At 33.1% G+C, this 19,866-nt stretch overlaps 1 protein-coding gene across 9 annotated transcripts in view; it reads left to right on the forward strand.

Annotated features, from left to right (window-relative positions):
* The first annotated feature begins 618 nt into the window (after positions 1 to 618).
* Positions 619 to 19,866, forward strand: part of LOC140793827 (histone-lysine N-methyltransferase TRX1-like) — a 43,385-nt gene continuing 24,137 nt past the window's right edge. For 8 of the 9 annotated variants that reach the window (XM_073145554.1, XM_073145550.1, XM_073145549.1 and 5 more), the window contains exons 1-18: positions 619 to 1,304; positions 1,416 to 1,467; positions 1,546 to 1,620; positions 2,013 to 2,226; positions 3,843 to 3,966; positions 4,190 to 4,294; positions 9,790 to 9,989; positions 10,145 to 10,237; positions 10,446 to 10,543; positions 12,228 to 12,377; positions 18,178 to 18,303; positions 18,450 to 18,497; positions 18,569 to 18,686; positions 18,764 to 18,829; positions 18,900 to 18,961; positions 19,244 to 19,300; positions 19,444 to 19,512; positions 19,627 to 19,822. In XM_073145554.1, the coding sequence (XP_073001655.1) occupies positions 766 to 1,304; positions 1,416 to 1,467; positions 1,546 to 1,620; positions 2,013 to 2,226; positions 3,843 to 3,966; positions 4,190 to 4,294; positions 9,790 to 9,989; positions 10,145 to 10,237; positions 10,446 to 10,543; positions 12,228 to 12,377; positions 18,178 to 18,303; positions 18,450 to 18,497; positions 18,569 to 18,686; positions 18,764 to 18,829; positions 18,900 to 18,961; positions 19,244 to 19,300; positions 19,444 to 19,512; positions 19,627 to 19,822 (2,392 nt within the window). In that variant the 5' untranslated portion in view covers positions 619 to 765. Of the gene's footprint in view, positions 1,305 to 1,415; positions 1,468 to 1,545; positions 1,621 to 1,643; positions 1,770 to 2,012; positions 2,227 to 3,842; positions 3,967 to 4,189; positions 4,295 to 9,789; positions 9,990 to 10,144; positions 10,238 to 10,445; positions 10,544 to 12,227; positions 12,378 to 18,177; positions 18,304 to 18,449; positions 18,498 to 18,568; positions 18,687 to 18,763; positions 18,830 to 18,899; positions 18,962 to 19,243; positions 19,301 to 19,443; positions 19,513 to 19,626; positions 19,823 to 19,866 lie in introns of those variants that run through there. The other variant, XM_073145557.1, reaches the window with a different exon arrangement.

Raw genomic sequence — 19,866 nt, forward strand, 5'->3', positions numbered from 1 at the left:
GTGAATAATTTACTCTTTTTTTTGACCTTTTTTAAACCCCTATTCACTTTTGTAAAATAGGAATAAGCTTATTTTAAAATAAGTCTCCTTATTATAATATAGCAATTAAACAATTTCCTTATTCTAATTTATACTTTCTAATTTTAAAAACTAATTTAATAATAGCTCATAGTTATTATTTTACCTCTAAACTAGACAATATTTAATTACATCTCAGCTACAATAGAGATTATCTCTTCTCTTACTATCTTTTCTCTTAAATACCTATCATCTTAGTCACTTAGCCACAATTTAGTTTTTCTCTCTCATCTATCTCTTTTTCTAAATATAGTCATTTTACCTATAATTGAGATTCAATCTTTTTTTGTTGAATTAGTAATTCTATAAAAAAATATATTAAGCTGCACATTTTTCTAGCAGCGTGGGCTTATAATTTTATGTTAGGTTAGCAGTGTCAGTTTATAACACCCTATTACTGCAATGTGTCTTTATTTTCTCTAAAAAAGCTTATTCTTATAGCTAAGATATTGTTTAGTTTAGATTTATTTATTAGTTACTAGCTTACTGTACCAGGAGGAATAAGCTTTAATTCTCATTTGATGAAGGGAACTAGGGCCAAGGGAAGAGGGGTTAAAAGAATCCCCCCTCCGGCGGGAAAAAGGGCAAAATTTTGTCCCCTTTCTCAAAAATTTTTCCGCTCCTCGAAACCCTAGGTTACCTTTTCGATCAAAACCCTAGAGATCTCTCTCTCCTTCGATCGCTACTATGGCGCTCGCCATGGAGGGGTTCGTCCACGAGGAGGAGGAGGTCGACCACCCTGTGCGTTACCTCCCCCTCGGTCGTGTCTACTCCTCCACCGCCCCCTACTCTAAGGTAATGGTTAAAGCTCGGATGATCACTGCCGACCAAGGGGATTGCGATGATGGCGACGATGGTGATAAGGAAGGTGAATGCAAGAAGAGATCGTTCGATTGTTATGATTCTGGCCGTTTGGAGCCCCGCATGGACAATGCTGCGAAACCCATCTTAGTTTACCGCAGGAGGAAGAAGAAGGTGCGGTTAGAAGAGCCTCCGCGGCAAAGTTGGGATGGAGATGGTGGTCAGGATGGTAAGGGTATGAGGAAAAAGAATGTTATGAAGTATGAGTTGCTAAGGTTGGGCAACGGATTGGGAGCTGAGAACGGCATTGGCAGGTCGAGACTGAGAGGATTGGAAGGAGTTAAAAAGATAAATTTTGCGGGGGTGAAGAGGAGAGAACGTGGTGCGGCTAAGGATTCTTCATGGGTTGGGAATAGATGGGTTGAGTAAGTATTCTTTGTTGCTTCTTTGCTGTATGGAAAAAAATATCGGTTGCTGTAGGTCAAAATTGGAAAAAAAAATGATTCTTTTTGGTTTTTTGGTTCAATCTGTTGTAGATTGGAAATTGAAGGTGCAGATCCTCAGGCTTTCATTCGCTTGGCATGCAAGGTAAGTGGGGATCCTCTGAAGGTCTTCTTTTTGGGATCGCACGGCTTCTGAACCTAAAATAACGGTGTTGAACTGCAGGTTTTCTGGCCAATGGATGACGACTGGTATAAGGGTTCGGTGACTCAGTACAATTCAGCCAGCAAACAGCACTGCGTATGGCTTCTCATGAACCTTTTAAAAGCTCTAAATATATGCCGATTTCTTCAGCATAGTTTCCAACAGACTGGATTCTACTTTTCTATTTGAGGCCTGAAACAGCTTTCACAACTTATGTGTTGAGTCAATCGTTTGCAATTCTATAGGTGAATCTTGACATGTAATTATGCTAAATTTTTATGAGAAGTGCAAGTATGTCATTTGTTGTAGTAATGATGCATTATGAGTTCCCTTGTGCACACATAATTCAGATGCTTTCTTTGTCAGACCGATTTGGCTCAAGAACGTTGCAAATATATTTTACATAGTCTTCTTTCCAAGCCATTTTTAATATGGACTATTTCCCCTTCCTAAGGTTGGTCACCAAAAAGTTGGTGTCAATATTGCAGGTACAATATGATGACGGTGATATGGAATTTCTGACTCTTGTAGATGAGAGGATAAAATTTCATATTTCTTATGATGAATTGCGAAAATTGAACTTGAAATGTGGTGTTCCCAATGTGGAGAAGAAAGGATACAACGAATTGCTGGCACTGGCTGTCAGTTTTCATGATTGCCAAGATCTTGACCCTGGGGATCTTGTATGGGCGAAACTTACAGGTTGGCTTCCTAATCTAACCAAGATTGGGAGAGTACTGATTGGGTTCTTGGGTTTATCTTTTGTGCCTTCATGCATTTCTTTAGCATAAATTGAATTCTACTAGTATGCTGCATATGAGAACTCTTCTTTATATCTTAGAAATGACTTAGCAGATCAAATAAACGTCTTTTACTGTTGTCAAAGCTGATGTCTAGAGAATATTGTTTTGTCATTTTAGGTAAATTTTATGTTCAAATGACTTTAAAAGTGAAGATGACTTACCTATTTTGTGGTAAGCTGATATCTTTTTTTCCCTTGATACTGATATTCAGAATACAGTGACAGAAATTTGGTGCATAGTCTGACTATCACTATGACTAAAATAATCTGATCTTCTAAATATTCTTTTTGGTACAGATGATTTGTAAATTATTAAACCTAGTCAGAGATTAGCATGTAGGTGCATAATGTTTCATGTTTCATCCATGATTGGATGGGATTCTTATGCCAACACTTGTTACTTTTCTAGTGTTAGATTGTCATGCCATAATTTATGGTATTAAATTTGTAGTACCATTGGTTTCAGGACATTATCCATGATACACTACTGAAGCATACAGAATTTTGGGTGTTGTAATATATTGACATATTATGACCATGCAAAGTTTAATATCTCGAAACCAATCATATTTTCATATTTTTTTAGGGGATTGAACATATGATATTGCATAAACCACCCTATGGAAGTTTTTCTAGTGGCTCTCCTTATGACTGATGTTTAAAATTAAAATTATGGCTCTCTACGTCCGATCTTTTACTCTTGATTTGCTTATAATAGATGATTTTTAAATATGAATATTGACTTTTTTTGTTGACTCGTTTGAAAACTTCCCAACAACCAAATTGCAAACTTAATCCTAGTTCATTGCCATGGGTTGACATTGTCATTTTTGACATAATTTTGGGATTCATGTTTTTGATTTCATGATATGATCAACATGGCCGTAAGCCTTTTGTATTACTTATTTGGATCTTGATCAGGAAAGAATATCAGATTTATATCCATATCATGAATAGAAGTTACCTGTAAATGACAAGTTTCAATGTGATTGTTGACTAACAAGCAGCAATAACGGCAATCAAGCCTTTACTAGGTCAGCTCAATGATCCTTTTCCTCTATTCACCTCTTTTTAGAGGAAGGGTTGAGAATCCATGTTCATAGTTTCCTGTCAAAAGTTTTGCATTGGCTACCAAGCCACCTAACACATCCCTTCTCCTTTATCTGGGTTTGGAACCAACAGTTGAAAGATATCACAGCAAGCTTGGATTGGTGGAGGTAACTGTTAGCAGTTTCTAAATTAAAAGTTTCTGACTTGGAATTCTCTCAGCAATTACGTTACATTGGGCATCCTACCTTGCAGACGTCGCCTTTACATGGAGTTTTCCCTCAGGAATCTATATAAGATCTTTGTATTTTAAAAACTTCAAATCATTCTATATGATGAATTGAAAAAGATGTGTAACATGTAAATTTAGCTTCTAACATTTTCATGTACTTTATTTAGTATATTGTTTGGCACTAGAAATTTTACTTGCTCAACAACTATTTTATTTTTCTGGTGTTATTTTCAACAGGGCATGCAATGTGGCCAGCAGTAGTTGTTGATGAATCAGTTATTGGTACCAGGAGGGGTTTGAAGTCAGTTCGGGTAGATCAATCAGTTCTTGTACAATTTTTCGGAACACATGATTTTGCAAGGTTCAGTGCTTTTATGAGAGATACACTAGGATTGAGTTAAAGTAACTTAAGCCTTTGTTTGGTTCATATAGGATGTAGTTTGATCTTATAAATTCCATTATTAGAATTAATGGATGAAATTTGTGGTCTAGAGATAAATTCTAGCTTATTGTGAACTAACTTCTATTTTTTAGGTAATGAAATATATGTGTCTTCTGTAATCTAAAAGTAACTGGTCTTGCAGGATTAGGTTAAAACAGGCTGTTCCATTTCTCAATGGTTTGCTTTCCTCTTTGCATCTGAAGTGCAAGCAAGCACGGTTTTACCGAAGCTTAGAAGAAGCAAAAATGTATGTCATCCAGAACAATAGTACTTTCTTAACAATATAATGATTGATGATTTATCCTTCATTCCTGCAAGCTGATGCTCTTAAATTACTTTGTTTTGATGTATGTGACCATGATTTTCTCTTGCATCTCTGCTCATTGCTACATGCTCCCTTCTGAACAGTAGTCAAGCTTGCTTTTTGTTCAGTTTTCTTTAACATATATGATATTGTTCCTATTACTATGAAAACGGATTGGATACGAATCAAACAATGCTCAACTCACATCTGGATCCATATTTTTAGTTTGAATATGGATAATTTTCGGATAAACAATCAAATCTTAACCAAATTATGACATTTTTTAGACATAATTAACACAAAATACTGAGTTAATTTTTTCTTACGTGTCAAATACATATAAAATTAGCAAAATCAAACTCTACAAATAGTATATAACACATCATTAGTGACAATTTCAGTATTCACCATTTAAATAAGCAAATTAAACACTATAAATTATTAAAAAATATGCAGTAAATGAATATTTGTATTCGTATTTGTATTTGAAAAATTAGCCGACTTGTATTCATATCCATATCTGAGTTTTAGAAAAAATTTATCCAAATCCGTATCCGCATTTTTTTTCAAAATCTTATCTGTATCCAAATTTGCACTCAATTTAGTAGAAATTTTTTTACTTGAATTCGATTCTGATCGTGTCGGGTAGCGGGTTGGAGTTAATCTAACCTGTTTTCACCCCTAACAATATATGGTGGTCTTACGTCTTACTTATAATCTTTGTTTGTGTTGGTTTTTTGTGCTTTTGTTGCAAGCATATTCATGCTTTTTTTTGAGGTGAGTGCATATGGTGATAATGGTGGTTCTTTGTATGATTGAAGCCATTATACCATACAACATGGTGCTCTGTCATGTATTATCACAAATTCATGTAAAGTGTAACTCTTGTGTTTCACCTCTTCCTATAGTGAACTTTGTTAGATTGTGGTATATTTGCTCGTTGTCATTTAGTTTCTTCAGTATAATGTGAATATCGTATTACGTTGGGCTTTAGTTGATTTGTGCATATTTGATTTTTCTTTTTGTCCCAAGGTTCAAAGGTTTTGTTTTGGCTTTGGTTTCAACCCCCCAAGAAAATGAAACATTTCATTTCAGTCCATTTCCAAGTTTTGATGGGGGGTTCATATTTTGTACATTTTTAGTTTTTCTATCTTCAATCTTTATGTCTCCTTGACTTTCCTCAGCAAATATAGATTTTGATGATCTCACCACTATGTGTATTGTTAGGATTATGACTAGTACTAGTAGATGTACTATCACTTTTTGTAAAGTTTTTTTCTCTGTTACTTCTTTCCTCTCCCTCTCTCCTCTTTAACACCCCCCTCTCTTATCCAAGTTTCAAACTTTTAATACCAGGAGTTTCCTTTCAAATTGTAACGGAGCATTTAGTGATTAGTGTTTACTTGATTGTGATTTTAGTTTCCCTTATTGTTTCTTCCTGCCATAATCATAGATAACCTATTTTCTCCTATTAGTTGGGGTTGACCTAGTTTATAAGATTTGGAGGGCTTCTCACGAAGCTGTCTTTTAGGTGAGCTTCTTAGCAAGAGGTGTTTCTGGAGTTCTTCTCACTAAGTCATCTTTGTGGGAGCTGTCTTTGTCATAGTTCCTCATATTTTTATCATTTTCCAACATTGTTCTCTTAATTTTAGATTCTATATTAAGAAATCTAGATCAAACTCTTTAAGGTAGCTTTTGTGTAGGCTCCTAGGCTCCTTCTACTTTCATGCCTTTTGGTTGTTGAATTGTTTAATGTAATTTTTCTGTGTGTTCAATTGACTTCAATAATTAGCCGATGTGTTTTCAATGTTAGACAATGAATGTCTCTTAAGTAAAGTATGGCTATTACACCACAACTACAAGGCTTATAGTGCTTCATAGTGCTTTATCTGTTCATAGGGCTATTAGAAAAACAATATATTCGTAAAATAAATATAGTTGAGGTGAGAACTTGGAGATTGATGATTGGTGTCACTAGAAGAATAGAATAGAGTGGTTAAGAGCCTAAGATTGATGATTTGACTAGGAACTTTGAGAAAAGCTATGCCATTATGTAACCACCCGATTTAATTGGAACACCCGGACTGTTATTGTTACTTTCATCATAATCTTGAAATTTTGATACATCTATTTTCATTAGTTTTTGTGACACATCTATCAATTGCTTGATACTTGATATTTTGTTGTAAAGTTACATTATTTCTCTCTCATATTGTAATTGTAAACCACTAATATCTTTAATCTCTCCATTGTTAATCGATTATGTGTTTTGGTGTGGATCAATGAGATGGTAATCTAACTTTTTTTTGCACTGTGATGAAAAAACAGTTTGACTTAAAATTTTCTTTGCTATTGGTGTCAAATTTGGTGTCTCCCATCCATAAATGGACTATTATTCAGTTGGATTGTTATAAAATATAGCTGTAGCAACTTTATCAGTACTGAATATGGCAACTTTCAATCTATATTTCTCTATTTGAAATATATTATTGAATACATTTTATAAGAAATTGATTATATTGAAACTTGAAACAAATGATAATAAAATTATTCAATTGAATAATAACTCATTTATCTATTTATTCATCAATAAGACTTCAGTATCATTATTAACATTTGTAGAGAATTGAAATTTTGGATTAAGAAAATATTATGTAAAAATTTATAATTTAAAATTTATGAACATTCAAACTTTAAAATATTTAAATAAAACCAAATTAATAAACTAATGCTTACCAGCAGTGTGTATATGTTTATATGTAGTTGTTTGTTCCATTTAGAGTCAATTCACTTTCACAACTTTTTATAACTTTTATCCAAATGTGTTTTTATTGACTCTTTTGCTGTCTATAGCCTTGTATAGGAAATCCATCTCAGACTTGTTGTCACTGTCTACAAGTTATAATACATTGACAAGAAGCTCATATATACTGCGGTGGCAATTGTAATATTATGTTAAAATGTATTTCTAGGAGCTATATTTTTTAAAACTTCACCTAGATTTTGATATTTAGGTTTTATATTTTTAATTTTTGTAGACCACTCTTGTGATGTAGGTACCCATATAAACTTATCTTTATATCGCATTATGCTCTTCAATGCTAGAAAATAAGTTATAAATCTAGTGAGGCCGGGTTTAATAATCTCTTTACAACCAGTTATTTGCCTAAGTAAATTAAAAATCCAACCATGATTATTTATGAAGTTTGTCAACTTCTAATTTTCATATATGACTGTTAATTTCAAGATCTTTGATAATATCTTCTATATGAGACCAAGACAGTGAGCAGCATATGACGTCCAATATAAATATTATTTTTTATCATAAGTAATTGTCCAGCAGTCTTATAATTTGCTCTATTATTAGTAACAACTTAGACTATATTTTTTCACCAATTTCTTTTATCTATCTTATCTATCAATTGAAAAATAATTTGCAATTTTAAAATGAGCAGTAGCATCTATATACTTTAAAAATATTATCCTCATGCCTAAGTACACCAAGAAAGTAATTATATTTCTTATGTTCTGTGTAGTCCACCCATCACATATCAGTGTGCAATTAAATTCATCGCAATGCTTTATAAATGTCTCAATATAAGTGTGAAACTCATCGACCTCTGACTTAAGATATTTAGTAGCAATATCTTTTGAACTAGGAGGCGGACCAACAAATCCTACTGATTATATAGCATCCACCATTGTGTGATAATAACTATTAATTACATTCAAATAAATATGGTTGTAGAAGAAAAATTTAGAGATATTCTATCAATATGTTTCTTTGTATTTTTCATTCTTTGAGAGCTGTTTTGATAGTAGTATGTGTATGACCTTTTTTTTAAACATACATATTCATCGGTACAATATTTTCAGACTTTACTATAAAGCCTGTAACATCAGGAGTCCTAGAACTACTGCTTCTATATTTTCTTTTTCGTTGCATATGAATTGATTTGGATCTTTGAAAGCTACCATCATTGCTTCTTCTTATCTCCTCAAGTTGTGTATTTCTGCTTTCTTTTATTGTCCTTTTTATTTGTCTTTCCTCATCATTCTCTTCACTCTACACATCGATATCAACATCAATGTTTTCATAGTCAAGCATCAATTGTCGACGAATCATTGATTCTCTTCTTTATGTAGTTTATTTATTTTTCTTTTTTCCTATTAGATGGGTCAATATTTTTCTTTTGACCAAACTAATTTGAGTGCAAGCTGTTACATTTTCTTGTCTTTTAGTTAAATATTCTTTTAGACGGTTGACATTGACACTGCCACTTATTTTCTTTCTATACCAATTACATTTGATACGCTTTTTGCTAAATATTTGCTAAATATTCTTTTAGACGGTTGACACTGACACTGCCACTTATTTTCTTTCTACACCAATTACATTTGATACGCTTTTTGTATAAAGAGGGATGCAATGTTGTCAACCAATGTCAGTATCTTGTAACTTTCTCTTAGAGGTTTTAATTTTAATATAAACACCTAAACAGAGATTAAATTAAAAATATAATTCAGCAAATTTTTAATCTCAAATTCAGAAAATTAAATAGTTTAGCAAATATTTAATCTCAAATCCAGTAAATTAAATAATTTATCAAATATTTAATCTCAATTTTAGTAAATTAAATAATTCAGCAAATATTTAATCTCAATTTTAGTAAATTAAATAATTCAGCAAATATTTTATTGCAATTTCAGCAAATTAAATAATTCAGTAAATTCAGCAAATAACAATTCGGATTTTGGAAAGTTCTTATGTGAAAAGAATATCAGGAAGTGAAGGAGATAGAAGAAAACCAAAAACAAATCCTGCTGACTTTCACAGAACATTTTTATCCCTTAAATTTAATCATCACAACCAAACACTATCTTACCCCATATTTTTATTCCAGCACTTATCTCTCTTTTTGTGAAAAACACCAAATTGGAATTTAAATAAAAATTTCTTTTATTCTAGAATAAGTTCTTATTTTATTCTGATTCCATATGTTGTTTATTCCACAACTAAACGGCCCCTAAATGTGTGTAATCATTTTGCTCTCTATTGGGAGGGTCAACTTTCGTGGTTATTCTAGGTTAAGATCAATAATGTATTCTTTATTTGCATTGCAGAAAATTTGGATTTTTTACTTATCTTTGCATGATAACTTTATTATTTGCTGGCTTTAGTCTTGAATCTTTTGATTTATCGGGAATTTGTCATATGGTCTCTCACTTTAGTTCCTAGCAAGTGCATCCTAAAGTTGCATAATCATCAATCTTTTGAATCCATGGTTGACTTTTGCTTTCGACATGATTTTCTTTTTATTTTTTTTAATTTTATAATACTATTTAGACAAACTTACTTAGATGTTCTCCTTTTGTAATACTGTAATATACGGCATGATCTTCTTAAGTTCTTACTGTTAGGAACATTATTATTACAGGTATCTCAGCACACAACAGCTTCCAAAGAGCATGCTGCTGCTACAGAAAACTATCATTTCTGATGAATGTAGTGTTAATTCTAGAGAGGATGGAGTAGATTCTTGTGATGATCTGTCAGAAGAAGAATTAATGCAAATTTCAGCTGAATGTTCCAAAATATCTCCAATTGAGATAGGAAGTCTTCGTGTAACTAATTTAGGTGATTTTCAACATTTGAAACAAGAAATACTCATTTCTAGATGAGAGACTTGGATAGAGTTTATTTTCTTTCACAGCTCTTTCTTTTTGCAGATCAAATAAAGTATAAATGATTTTCTTATTGTATTGATAAAATTTTGTTATGATACTTTCCAGGAAGGATTATATATGATTCGGATAATTTCCACAACAAAAAGCACATATGGCCTGAAGGGTATACTGCTTTCAGGAATTTTACTTCAGTAAAAGGTAATGGTTTGTTACCCAAGAATTAACTTATACAATATAGATTAGACCGCCTGTCATGTAAGATTTTACCATTCTTTTTCCTCTCCCTCTCTTTCTCTTTCTAAATTTATATATCTATGTAATCTATATATATGCCCTCTGTATATGTATTATAACTTCCTTAGATCGTTCAGGCAACTGTTATTAATTTATCATTCTTTTAGTGCAGATCCAAGTCTTTTAACATCATATAAAATGGAAGTTCTAAGGAATCCCAGATTAAAAACTCGGCCTTTGTTTAGAGTAACATCAGAAGATGGAGAGCAGGTAATAATATTCATAACTCCACTAAACTGGTCTGTGTTTCTTAAGAGAGTCAAGTCAAATCATGCCACTTTTAATTGATTGACATTATTATCGAAAGTTTCATTAACTGCCTTATAATGAAATGCACTAGTCATTTTATGAATTGCAGTTCGACTTTAACTGATCTATGAGGTCGATTACTCTTTGCAGTATCATACCAATAACTGCAAGTCTGAACTGTTGTCCTGCTTTCTGTTCCCATCTTTCTTCTATGTGGGCCCAGACTGCACATTGAGATAGTTCATTTTGCTTATAAGTGAACAATTTTCCTGTAACCTAGGAGTTAATTATTGAACAAAGTCACAGACTACTAGTTTTATCTTCTTCTGCATTCTGTTGTACTTCCCCCTTCTCTCTGCTGAAATTTGATATGTTCTCCAGCTTTTACCAAAATCAGCAGGTCTTTTGTCCTCTTTAATTTTCCTTATGAGTTCAGGTTCAAATGTATACAAGCCTACTGCCTTTTTTGTTTCAAATATGGAATCAACTATGTCTGCCATAGCAATTGAGCTTCATTGCATACAGCTGGGTGCTCTATAAGTACTCAATAACAATCAAGATTCTTTGAGTGCACTAATGATGTACTTCAGCACGTGAATCTATTTGATTATTAGAAATGGAAGGCAGTTTAGTTTGATATGAATTGATTGCAGATACTGTTGTAGCAGGCATCTGGCAATATGTTTGCCAAATCTGCATTTTCATTTAGAACAGTTGGATTGGCAGTTTTTTGCTGAAATCTCATGATTTTTGGGAACGATCATGATTTGCCAATGCACCTTGAGTCAGTGTGCCACTTGGACTCTTTCATCCTTTTTATATTGGTTACTATTTACTGTACTGTGAGTCTGTGACATGAACAATACTGTGATCATAACTTTGCCCTTTGGAGATTTCACTCCTTTAGAGATTGATGAAACTAATTATCTTTCTCCTTTTTTGGTTTAATTCTTATTCTGTTAATCAAATAATCTCTTGAGTTTTGAAAGATTGCTGCGGGTACACTTCCAAGCAGCGATGCTATCCAGTAGCTCTCTTGTTTTCCTGTTTTGATCTTATGGCTTGACAACTTTTTGTCTTCTGTCGGTTTGTTCCATTACTGCTACCGACATTTTTTCAGAATAGTGGCAACAACTGTGATACATTATTCTTGTTACTTCTGTTTAATGTCATAAGAGAATCTTTATTTGTATTCCCATAAAATCATAATTTGCAGGATTTCTGTCAAAGTTGGCGTTTATTAATTTTTATATTGTTTCTATCAACTGAGCTTCAATATATCCTGGGCATGGTTGGCGGGTTTCATTTTTGACTTCTTGATTTTAGACTGGTATTGATTGATGAAATTGCGATCTATTCATCTTTAAATGATATTACAGTTCTCCGATTGGCTCTTTAGTTTACTTGTTTCCTTGCAGTTTTGTAATTAGTTTGCTAACATATTTAAACCATGGAATATCCTGTAAAAGATCATCTTGGGAAAAATGCTTTAAAAATATAAGGTTGATAATTCCTTACCATGAAATGGTGAACTGGTATGTTAGATGTACTAAAAGTTCTCTGTATCATTTCATGAATACAAGTATTGCAACTAATTCACTTTTTTAATGTACTTTTCTCTCCCATGTATCTTTCCATTTATCAGATTGATGGATCTACTCCAAGTGCTTGTTGGAAGGAGATTTACAGCAGAATAAGGAAAAGTCAGTGTAATGGTGTTCATGAAGTGAATGCTCAAAGGTCTGGTTCTTACATGTTTGGCTTTTCAAATCCACAAATCTGCCAACTTATTCAGGTAAGAAGTTAAACATTTCCTCAAGAATGATCAGCATTTTTGTATTCAATAATGCACACTCTCTAGTTAAGAATCCCTAGAGAAGTAACTTGAGAGTCTGTTGATAATTGACATCAATCTTGTCTAATACATAGCTTTTGAATGCATTATGCACAAACTATTCATCTCTTTTATTAGTTCAGCCTTGATATCTACCATCACTTCATCTTTGATCTAGAAAGAAATACAGTTTCCTTATCTGCAACATTAGTTTCTAAAATGTTACTCTTGATTTTAGTGTGGTAAACAACAAGAGGGAGCAACATTGACATGATTTCTCCAACATGTGTGTTGTATTTCTTTTGATAGATTGGTTAATAGCTAATATCAATGTTCAAAAAATCGAGATCGAGATCGGTTTTTCGAAAAATGATACGTATCGGTCGTATTGGTCGAGCAAATCGGATCGGTCATATCGATCGATCGAATTGGATTTTTTTTAATTACATAAAATTCTAAATATTATTTAAAAATATAGAAATTTTTTAAAATTTAAAAAACTCGACAAATATAAGAAAATAATAATTATTCTTATATGAGCCCTAAAAATTAAACAAAAGTACTTACTCAAAAGTTAAAATTTCGATGAATATAGAGCTGACTCTCGTAAATCCCTGTGGTCTTCTTCATCATAATCACCATAAGTTTGTAAATAATGATGCCTAAGGCCTGGTGCTCCAAATAGTGATTGCATCATATTATTCATATCAAATAAATCTTATTATCTCTGAGGGGGATAATAATCAATATGTGGATTTTGTGTCTGAGGATACTAAGGATACTAAGAAGGATAATATCTAGTACATGGATTATGTGATGGTTTCAAACAATGAATACTTAACAAACCATAGTCATAAGAAGCAACATTTTAATAACGACGTTGTTAATGTATATGTACATCCTTAGTTTTTCTGTCTTCAATCTATATGCCTTTTTGACTTTTTCTCAGCAAATGTAGAAGGCATGATCTCACCACTAGGTGTATCTTTATGATCATTGGGATTATCGTTGATACTGGTAGCTATACTATCTATTGCTGTCGAACAATTTGTACCATCCTCTACTCTAATGGTGCCCCCTGATGCCTCATCTAATTATGGGCTATCTCTATCATCTAATAATATATTTTTCACTACTTTGATCCATGGAGTTAAGGGGTCTTTTTCATCAAAAACATGATTTAAATCAATCAGCTGATTATTTTTTGTCTTTTTAAATTTCTCTCCTTTAACAAAACACTAATTTTGCTAATTTTTTCATTGTCAATTTATTACGTATTTTGGTGTGGATCAAGGAAAAGGTAGTCTAATTTCTTTTGACACTGTGATGAAACATAGTTTGATTTAAGATCTTTGCTATAGGTATTAAATTTGGTGCCTCCTCTCATCCATAAGTAGACCACCATTCAGCTGGACTTTTATGAAATATAACTGGAGCAAATTTAGCAATACTGAATTGGCCAACTCTCAATCTATATTTCTCTATTTAAAATATTTTATTGAATACATTTTATAAGAAATTAAATAGATTAAAACTTGAAACAAATAATAATAAAATTATTCAATTGAATAATAAGTCACTACTCTATATCAGGCTCCAGTTTTCTATTTATTTTTCTAACTCCCAACTAGATTTCAATATCATTATTGATATTTGTAGAGAATTGAAATTTTGGATTTAGAAAATATCTTGTAAAAATTTATAATTTAAAATTTGTAAGTATTCAAATTTCAAAATATTTAAATAAAATCAAATTAATAAACTAATGCTTACTAGCAGCGTGTATATCTCTATGTAGTCGTTTGTTACATCTAGAGTCAATCACTTCCTATAACTTTTGCCCAAATGCATTTTTATTGACTATTTTGCTAAGTTCATAGCCTCCTTTAAGAAACACATTTTAGATATGTTGTCACTATTTACAAGTCGTAATATCTTGACAAGAGGCTCAAATATTTTGGTGGCAATTTTAGTATAATGTGAAAATGTATTTTCAAGAGCAATGTTTTTCAAAGCTTCACCTAAAGTTTATTTTTTGAGTTTTATATTCTTAATTTTTGTAGACCACTCTAGTGATGTAGATACCCGTATAATCTCATTTTTATATTGCATTATGCTTTTCAATGCTAGAAAATGAGTGACGAATCTAGTGAGGCTGGGTATAATAATCTCTCTATCATTAGTCATCTCTCTAAGCAATTTAAGAACTCAATTGTGATTATATATGAAGTGTGCCAATTTTTGACCTTCATGTATGACCGTTACTTTTAGGATCTTTAACAATATCTTATAATATGAGATCAAGATAATGTGCAGCGATGATGTCCAATATAATGTTATCTTTTTATTATAATTAATTACCCAACAGTCTTATAATTTGCCCCGTTGTTAGTAACCAGTTGGACTATCCTTTTTTTGCTAAATTTTTTTGCTATCTTATCTATCAATTGAAAATTATAATTTGTATTTTAAAATGAGTAGTAATAGTCACAAACTTCAAAAATATTATCTCCAGTACACCAGGAAACTAATTCTATTTTTTCTGTTTTGTGTAGTCCACCTATCACACATCAGTGTATAAGCAAATTTATTCTAATACTTTTTAAAAGTCAAGATATTTAATAATAATATTTTTTAAACTAGGAGTCAAAGCACTAAGCCTTACTGATTGTATAACATTTATCATGATGTGATAATAAGAGATATTAGCTACATTGAAAATAATATAATTTTAAAAGAAAAATTTAGAGATAGCACAACCAATAGATTCTATGCATTTTTTTTATCTTTTTGAGAGCTGTATTGATAGTAGTCTGTGTACGATCTTTTTTTGAAGATATGTATTCATCAGTTCAATATTTTTACATTCTGCTGTAAAATCCATAACACCAAGAGTCCCTAAACTATTGCCCCTATGTTTTCTCTCTCTACATGTGAATTGATCTAGATTTTTGAAAGTTACCATTAGGTCCATCACCGTTTCCTCTCATGTCTCTTTGTGTATTTCTACTTTTTTTTTATTGCCCTCCCCATCTGTCTCTCCTCATCCTTCCTACTATGATCATTGCTATCATCATCAATATTTTCATAGTCATGCATTAATTCTTGATGAATCATTGACTCTTTTTTTGTGCAGTTGATTTATCTTTTTTTTTGCCTATTAGATGAGTTAACGTTCCTCGTTTGACTTTCAAACTAACTTAAGTGCAAGCTATTACATTTCCTTGTCTTTCGGTCAAATATTTTTTCGGCTTATCCTGGCCAATCCTGATCGGACTTGGATTAGGATCGGATCTGGCCAATTCGACAAACCTTGACTAATATACAACTTACTGACTAAGTCTATCTGTGGAGAAGATAGTGAGAGGCCAGGAGTTGCGCTTGATGAATGCATGCTTAGTTATCTAACCATTCTGCACATAAGTTACTGCCCTCAAATTGTTATGCAGTTCCCTGACCGTCCTCAGAGTGCTCTTTTGTGGAACATAAGAGAGACATCTATGTTAAATGCTCATATAAGTAGATAAGCATGTTAGGTGAGATGCAGATTACTAGCTGCTGGGAGTTGTAACATTGAATTATTGTTTAAGTTATTTATTATCTGATAAATTGGTATTGTTTCTCAAATCCTTACTTGAATGTTGAGCATGATCTTGTTAGATTAGTATGCTATACTATATCACTAAGTCTGGTCCTGAAATAGATTATTAATTAGTATTCCCTGTTCAACTTAATATTTTAATGGCCTATTGGTCTCTCTTTAGTCTTCACTACATATTCTAATGAAGTTGCACATATTCAAAAGTCTAAATAATATTTGAATGAACTTAACATGGATCACATGTGAGCAGCATAACTATCATTTTTGTAATATGCAATATCTTGGCTGCACATGCAACGACATACTTTTAAAACATTGATAGCCCTTTTTCCAATTTGCAACGCTTATGATATATATTATCAAGTTGCTATTGTTGGTAGTTTGTTAATCATGAAATCCAGTTTCGGCCGATCCCAAGTCGGATCGGCTGAAATGGATAGGGATTGGCCATAGCCAATCCAAATCCCAGACTGGTTTCAGCCAGGTATCAGCCAGATTGGCCAATCCCGCCTGATACAGGTGCGCAAGGGAAAGAGAGTGAGAAAAACAGAGAGAGAGAGAGAGAGAGAGAGAGAGGTGGACTGCGACAGTAAGAGGGAGAGAGAAGAAGAGAAGGAGAAGTTGATGATTATATCATTAATACCCAATCTCAGAGAAATTAGTACAAGTTGTCTATATGTGCCAACATGTCTAACATTGATAATTATATCATTATATTCTTAAGACCATTCCAACAACTCTCATTTACTCTCTTTTTGGTTATTTGAGTAGATGAAAATATAGTCAAATACATCCTGAATTTCCTTAAGATATTTGCATTCTCAAGATATGAATGAGGATCATTACTTTTTAAGACCAGTGCCCTTTAGTTCGTTAGGCGAGTGAGATGTCATGCTGAAATTAAGTTATTGTTATGATGGGTGTTGCCTCCCGAAGTACCTGGTATTATCATTCAATTTTGTTGATCGTTTATGAGAATTAGAATTGTTATTATAGTAGCTAGAAAAAACTAAATTTAGACAAGTCAATTGAGCGTTACACTTCATTGCTGAATATTGAACTTAAGATTCTTGCCCAGGCTGGAATATTGCTTTACTTTCCCCTTTTGCTAAGTGGTAACCTATTCCATGCTTATTATTGTGTATAACTACCGTGCTACCAGATGAACCCTTAGTTAACTGGCATAACTTAAACACTGACGCCCATCTCACAATGGCTTCTATATAGGGTTGACTCTTTTTGGAGAACACCAAGCTAGCTAATAATTTTTCATTACAGATGAAATATAGAAAAATATATATAGAGTTGTATGAGTAGACACACACACACACACTCTCTCTCTCTCTCTCTCTCTCTCTCTCTCTTTTTGTGGAACATTCACTTCTTAAAAAGAGGTTGGCTATTTGATGACCTATTTCTAATAGTGTGTTTGGAATTTGCAAGACATTGGTTCAGAAGTTGAAACAAAGACTGATTTCCTAGTTAGTGGCAATGCTCGTTGAATAAAAAAGAAACTCCCTATCACTGTCAGTTATTGGTTATGGATTCCTAAGAATAATCATCATTATCAGATGACTTTCTTGGTAAGATGGGGTTTAGCTAGAGCAAAAACAAAGTTGACATGGTGCATAGTGTGCGAATTGGCTGTCGGTCAATACCTGAACTTGGTGCTGAATTTCTATCTGCAAAAACCATGGTGTATATAAGATATGGAAATTGTCTTAATGTTGGAAAAGGATGTCACATTCACCAAGTAACAAGAGTTTTAGCTGAAACTTCATATCTGATTTTGAAGTGTTCATATATGATATATTCCTGAAGATTATCTGTATTATCATATCTATAAGGTCTCATATGCTTTTCATGTTGCCAATTTGGCATCCTTATGAGGTTGGAACTTAATAATCTCATTTAAAATTTACATGATGAAAAGTCAAAGCTACAGCACTGAGTTTTCTACATTTGTCTAAATAAGTACATCAACAGATGCACTGAAGTCATGGAGAATTTTTTTTTGTCTTCAATCATTCCATAGGAGATTTTATTTTCCCTCTTACATTGTTGAGTTTCACACAGGATTACTTATTGATCTTCCTTGTTCAATACTATATACATCTCAAACTTTTCAGCCTAATTTGAAATCAAATAATTATCTGTTAGGAATTGCCAAATTCTCGGATGTGTTCCAAGTACTTTAAAAATTGTGGGAATCTTCCTGCCGGTTATAGAGCTGTTCGTATTGACTGGAAAGATCTTGACAGATGCAGTGTTTGTGACATGGATGAGGTAAAAACTAATATGTTAGTCAAAAATTGTTGAGAGTTTAGAGGTTGATTGCGTGTTTCACTATAACCTGCATGCGTTTTTGTTGGATTGTGAACCTCTTGTTTTCTCTTACTCTATTTACTGAAATCTTGTCTATGATCTTGCAGGAGTATGAGGACAACCTGTTCCTGCAGTGCGATAAATGTTGCATGATGGTAAGTACATTCTCATTGACTACAATTTTTGATTCACTGATAAGTCATTCAATCTCACATCTCTTTCTCAGGTTCATGCTAGATGCTATGGTGAACTGGAACCTTTGGATGGGGTGCTCTGGCTCTGCAACTTGTGTCGGCCTGGGGCACCCACTATACCGCCACGGTGCTGTCTTTGTCCTGTGACTGGTACTTACCTGTCCATTTCTGTTTCACTACAAACGGTATGGTTCATCTTTCTAATCCACAAACTTCGACTGTCATAGGTGGTGCAATGAAACCTACGGCTGACGGGCGCTGGGCTCACCTGACTTGTGCCATGTGGATTCCTGGTTCGTAAGAAAATAGCACTAATGGTGATATATTTTTCATTTGCTTCATATCTTATCAGATTCTTTGCAGAGACATGCTTGATAGATGTAAAACAAATGGAACCTATTGATGGCATAAGCAGAATTAACAAGGTTTACTCTTTCATTTCTCACATATTTTATGATTTGCTATGGTTCTCTAGAGAATTCTCATTTGATACTTAGTATGACAATAAGGCTTAACTCAAGTGGTCAAGAGTAAGAGTTATAGAGGGTTAAGAATAATGTGAGTAACATTGTGTACTCTTTACCTACCTAGACCCCACAGTGGGAGGAGCCTTATACAATGGCACACCTGTAATTGACATTTTACTATTTTATCTTTGGACATAAAAGTCTGTATATTCTGATCCATGTGTAAAATTACATGTGCAGGATCGGTGGAAACTTTTATGCAGCATTTGTGGGGTTTCTTATGGGGCTTGCATCCAGGTACTTTTTGGAGCCTTACTTTTGTATTTGCGTACCTACTTTTGTGAATCATATGACTTCTCTCCTTCAAGGGATTTAACACTTAATCACGTCTATCATAGTCATTGCGTAATTGGATTCCGTGACATCATTTTATCTTACAGTGCTCTCATAACACGTGTCGTGTAGCATATCATCCTCTTTGTGCTCGTGCTGCTGGACTTTGTGTTGAGGTACTCTTTGGGATTTCAGCCTTTAATGTTCTTTGTCAGTGCTTTTGTTATCCATGATAAATGCCTATTTAATTGCATTTAATTCTTGCCATGCTTTTCTGTTTGATTTTCTAGCTTGAAGATGAGGACAAAATCCATCTTATGTCACTTGATGAGGATGATGACCAATGTATCCGCCTTCTCTCTTTCTGCAAGAAACATAGGCAGCCATCAAATGAACGCCCATCTGCTGAGGAGAACCTTACAGTATCTACTCACATTGGTTCTAGTTGTATAAATTCTGTGAACCCATCTGGCTGTGCAAGAACTGGTACCTATGTTTGATTGTTCAGTACATATGTACTCTTAATAAGT

This window comes from Typha latifolia, chromosome 8, assembly GCF_019914945.1.
Source record: "Typha latifolia isolate L0001 chromosome 8, TyphaL0001v2, whole genome shotgun sequence".
In the NCBI taxonomy this organism is placed as follows: domain Eukaryota; kingdom Viridiplantae; phylum Streptophyta; class Magnoliopsida; order Poales; family Typhaceae; genus Typha; species Typha latifolia.